Genomic DNA, 4211 nt, shown 5'->3' on the forward strand with positions numbered 1-4211 from the left:
CAGCTTCCTTGTAGCCCCTTCAGGTACAGGAAGGTGTTATAAGGTCTCCCTGCAGCCTTCTCTTCTCCAGGCTGAACTGAGCCTCAGTTTATAAGCTCTCCTCTCCTTTTTGTCACCGATACAAAAATATATTAAAGCGCGTCCTGATTGGTGACTAAAAGTGAGACAATTTTTAAATCTGCTTTTAAATAGGTTAATTTCTGTTCGTGGAGATGTTAGCTGCTCGCTGTTACAGCTGCCTGCTGAAGCAGGGCAGAGGAGAGCAGGACTGGTGGCGCTAAGAAAAAGCAAGAGTAGCAGCAGGGATGGCAACGAGAGGACAGCATCAGTACAGGGAGCAATGGATGGGAAATCAAAGCCGCATCAACTGAAGTAGTAGGGATCCTTGGGAAGTGGAAGCCCGGTGAGAGAAGTGCATCACTGTGAAGGATGGCCTGCAGTCGGCCGCTTGCTGTTGGCGTGGCAAACGTTTCGAGAGCGAAACAAAAAATGAAATAGGGCAAGTGTCTGTACGGGCAAAGAAAAACCTCGTTACTATCAGGTGAGACCCTTAGTTTCTTGAGGATTCCTGCAGCTGGGAGCAGTGGAGCTCTGACTTAGGCAGGTACGCTTCCTGTGCAATGCAGAAAGAGGAGGATATTTAAGAATGGAAGCCACAAAACCTAGAATGTTGAGCAAAAGAGGAGTCAGAAATGCTGCTTCTGTCCATACAGTTCTCGCTGTTGCACTGTCCCTGGATCCTGCTATGCTTGTATAATGCATGAAAGATGACTGATGCAGGGACCTCAAAATGACCGGAATGGTTGAGGATCTTCTGGACAGAAATAAGCACTAAAGGTCTCTCTCAGCAGGTACCTGTCTCCTTTCTGTTCGTTCCTGTGCCAGGAACCCTGCTCAGCAGTTAGGTGCCTAAAGCACAGCAGAAACCAGGCTCCAGTGTTTGTATATTCCGTTTCTTACCTGTGAAAACAGGAACACAGCACCCCAATCTTACAGTAAGCAAAAGGGCTGTCACCACAAAGCCCCACCATAGCTGAAGTCCCTCTCTCAAGTGCAGCAAAGCATCCGTGTGACCCAGTTCCCATGACCCAGGCGACGGCGCAGGTGAACGCGCGTGCACCTTCGCGCTCCCGCTGTGCTGTACTCGCTGCGTAGGCCTGTATCGCATCGTGCCGTGTCAGCATGCCCTGAGCTTACCCGTACTGCTGGGTTTTGCTGCTGCGGGGAAGGTTTATAACGTGATAAATCTTTTTTTTTTGGGGGGGCTGTTAGCACTTCAGCTTACTTCAAATTCCTGAACACGTCACCGTGAGGGGGTGTGATCCCTGCAGACTGCCGCAGTCTGAGGTGCCCTCGCTAAACACGGCGGTTAGAAAGCGATTGGCTTTGAGGACCCGAGGGGTGGGTGTAGACTGCCACTCTGCTGCGCAATACAGCTTTATTCCATGACATCCTTAGACAGGTGTCCGCATTGCTTCTTGGATCCACATTGGTGTAACTGTGTTTGTATCCTGGAGACCCCGGTTGGGTATGACTGAGGAGGTGTCCTTTGCCAGCTGCGTCACGTATGTCATGGAAACGGTGCAGCGTGGGGCTCCCACGCCAGACGGGTGATGTGCTAGCCAGTCGTTAGCCAAACCGACGTCGTGCATCTCCCAGTGGCCGAGTGAGGCTGGTCTCTGCAGATCCAGCTTTAGTACCTTTTTTTATTCCCCATTACCCAAGAAGTTGGAAAAACATCCAACAGATGTCATCAGTTCAAGGCTTTTGTAGTTAGGAGCGGGTCAGGTACGCAGAAGTTAGAAGCCGGGGCAGGAAATACACCTCCTTCCTCTCTGCCAGTCCGACTCTTTCCGACAGTCCAGATTAGCTCTCAGGTCTATCAGCATGAACTGGACTTCGCTCTGCACAATCTGTTCGTAAATCTTTGCAGATTTTCTTTTCTTTCTGTTTTTTCTTGTAGGTATCCTAGTTATTAAACAAGAAGACGACGAAGAAGGAGCAAACTGACGACGCTTTCTCGCTGGGTATTAAATTATTTCAGCAACTCCAGATAGCTCGGCACACACAACTTTTATATAAATGCTTGTTTTGAAGAAAATCTTTGGGCAATTTTCGAAGGACCAACTTACCTTCACAGTCTGTCCCCCAAAGAGTGAGTTACCAAAATTCAGGCACACCAGTTTTGTCAAGCTTGTGACACCTTCTGTAGAGACCAGTGGAGCTGAGTTGATCTGCTGTTTGGCTAGTGAGAGGTCTTTACCCGAACTAACAATTAGCTGTTTTTTTAACTAGCGGTGCTCGTTATTCACTCCTGGGTTATAACAGAACCATGTTTAGCTTGTTGGGTGCTGCTGGCCGACATCGTCATTGGAAACGCTGGGGCCAACAGAACAATGCTGTGGTTTGGAGACCCATGGCAGGCGCTGTTGTGTCTGGGTTTTGTCGCGGGAATCCCTCAGTATCTGAAATAGGCGAGTTTGCCTTTTCATCCCCTTAACCGTTAGGCCCAACAGGCCCGGTGGCTGCGGCCCTACGCACAAGAAAAGGTGTTGAGCTGACGATCGCTTCTTACCGGCCTCAAGTTTTGCGTCGGGCTTCTTGTGCTGGAACCCCACTGCCTTGCTTCGGCAGCCCTGCCTGACTTCGGCGTTTCTTTCTTTTGAGGAGGCAGCGGGAATTCCTTGCGTGGTTGCCCTGAGGCTGACGTACCCGCTAGCTGCTTTTTCTTCTGGTCTCTTACTAAGCAATTAGTTGCGATTGGAAGGTGTGGCCTATTAGCCTACAGCTGGTTTCTAGTTTTGAGTCAGTGGTGGACATAATCCTTCTCGGCTCTGGAATTTCCCTGTAACAGAGTAGGCTGATCCTAACACGGAACCAAGCAGTGAACAAAAGACCTGGGGGGGGGGGGGGGGGGGGTGTGAGGACAGAAAATTCTGGCTCTGGGGATACTCGTTTTTTATGAAAGCACAGGTGTAAGAGTGAGTGAGTGTGTATGTAGGCAGGTAGTGGGGAAAGTGAGGTGAGAGGGAAAGGGAGCACTGGAAAAAGAAGTACTGAGGTTGTACTAAAGGGGCTGTCTGCAGGGTTACCAGTGGTAGTAAAGCCCCTTGTGTAACCGTTCTTGGTGAAAAGCATTAGACAATGATGGAGACGTACCTGATTGCACTTTGGATGCCAAGAGCGGGTGGTTTGGGTGGCTTTTTTTTTTTCTTCTCTTTAGGTAACATGTCAAGTCACCCAAACAGATTCTTCTGCAGCTTGTTTTGGGGGTATTTTTAAATCCTTTCTTCTAATTCATGGCACCTTCTCTGTTTAAATTAAAATGGTGACAAGCGTACCTGCTGGTTCTGGACCAGGCGTGGAGGGATGGAGGCAGAATGCCGCCCTTAATTGTTTTGTTTGTGAAGGTGTGCCAGGAGTTGACATCTTGGAAGTCACGGTCAGAGGTAAAAAGGCAGAATTGGCCCCGACAACAGCAGCGTTGATCTCAATTCCAGGCGCAGTTGTAGCAAAAGATAATTCTCTCTCACCAGTTTCTAGGTGAGCCGTGTGAAGCAGGAGGTAAGACAATCACAGTTGCGTCTCAGTATGTTGGTAGTTACTCTTTGGCTGTTAGAGGAGTTCTTCAGCATTCCGACTTACACTGGCAATTGCTGCCAAGGCCCAAGTTTGAGTTAGGGTCACTACTTCCAGTACGGTCAAGACAGCAAAAACCGTGGCCGTTCTTCTCCTAGCACAAACTATGTCCAGGCAGCCGTTCTCGTGACCAGAAAGCAGTTTCTTGGTTACCTCACTGGGTTTGCCTTACAGACAACTTTGCACCCGAGTCCGAGAATCGTTCTAGCTGTAGCACTGGTAAGGGCACCAAGAAGCAGGATGGCAGGGAGGGTGTATAGCCAACAGCCCCTTCCCGTTGGCTTCTTCTGAAAGGAAGCCACTGGCTTGGCTTGCAGCCAACCCCTTCGGGCAAAGCGTACGAGCCTTGGCAGTATGCAGCCCCTCCTGACCCACCTGCGGTGTCGGAGCGACCGGCTTCTGCCCTCGACGACTGTAACTGCAGCGCGGTTAACGCCAACCGGAGCTCGAGCGGGGCAAAAACGGTTCTTCTGAACACCGTCAACACAGGGAAACACCCCATTCGTCGGGGCGTGCGGAGATCACAGGCCCCGCAGTGCTCCAGTTGTAGGGCTCGGCCACGCAGCAGCGTG

At 50.3% G+C, this 4211-nt stretch overlaps 1 protein-coding gene across 1 annotated transcript in view; it reads left to right on the forward strand.

The window, feature by feature from the left end:
* DNAL1 (dynein, axonemal, light chain 1) overlaps window positions 1-2308 on the forward strand; it is an 11257-nt gene extending 8949 nt beyond the window's left edge. The window contains exon 7 of the mRNA XM_010153594.1: window positions 1964-2308. Coding sequence (XP_010151896.1) covers window positions 1964-2010 — 47 coding nt within the window. The 3' untranslated portion in view covers window positions 2011-2308. The remainder of the gene's footprint in view (window positions 1-1963) is intronic.
* Window positions 2309-4211: the final 1903 nt, after the last annotated feature.

This window comes from Eurypyga helias, unplaced genomic scaffold (genome assembly GCF_000690775.1).
Source record: "Eurypyga helias isolate BGI_N326 unplaced genomic scaffold, ASM69077v1 scaffold16956, whole genome shotgun sequence".
In the NCBI taxonomy this organism is placed as follows: Eukaryota; Metazoa; Chordata; class Aves; order Eurypygiformes; family Eurypygidae; genus Eurypyga; species Eurypyga helias.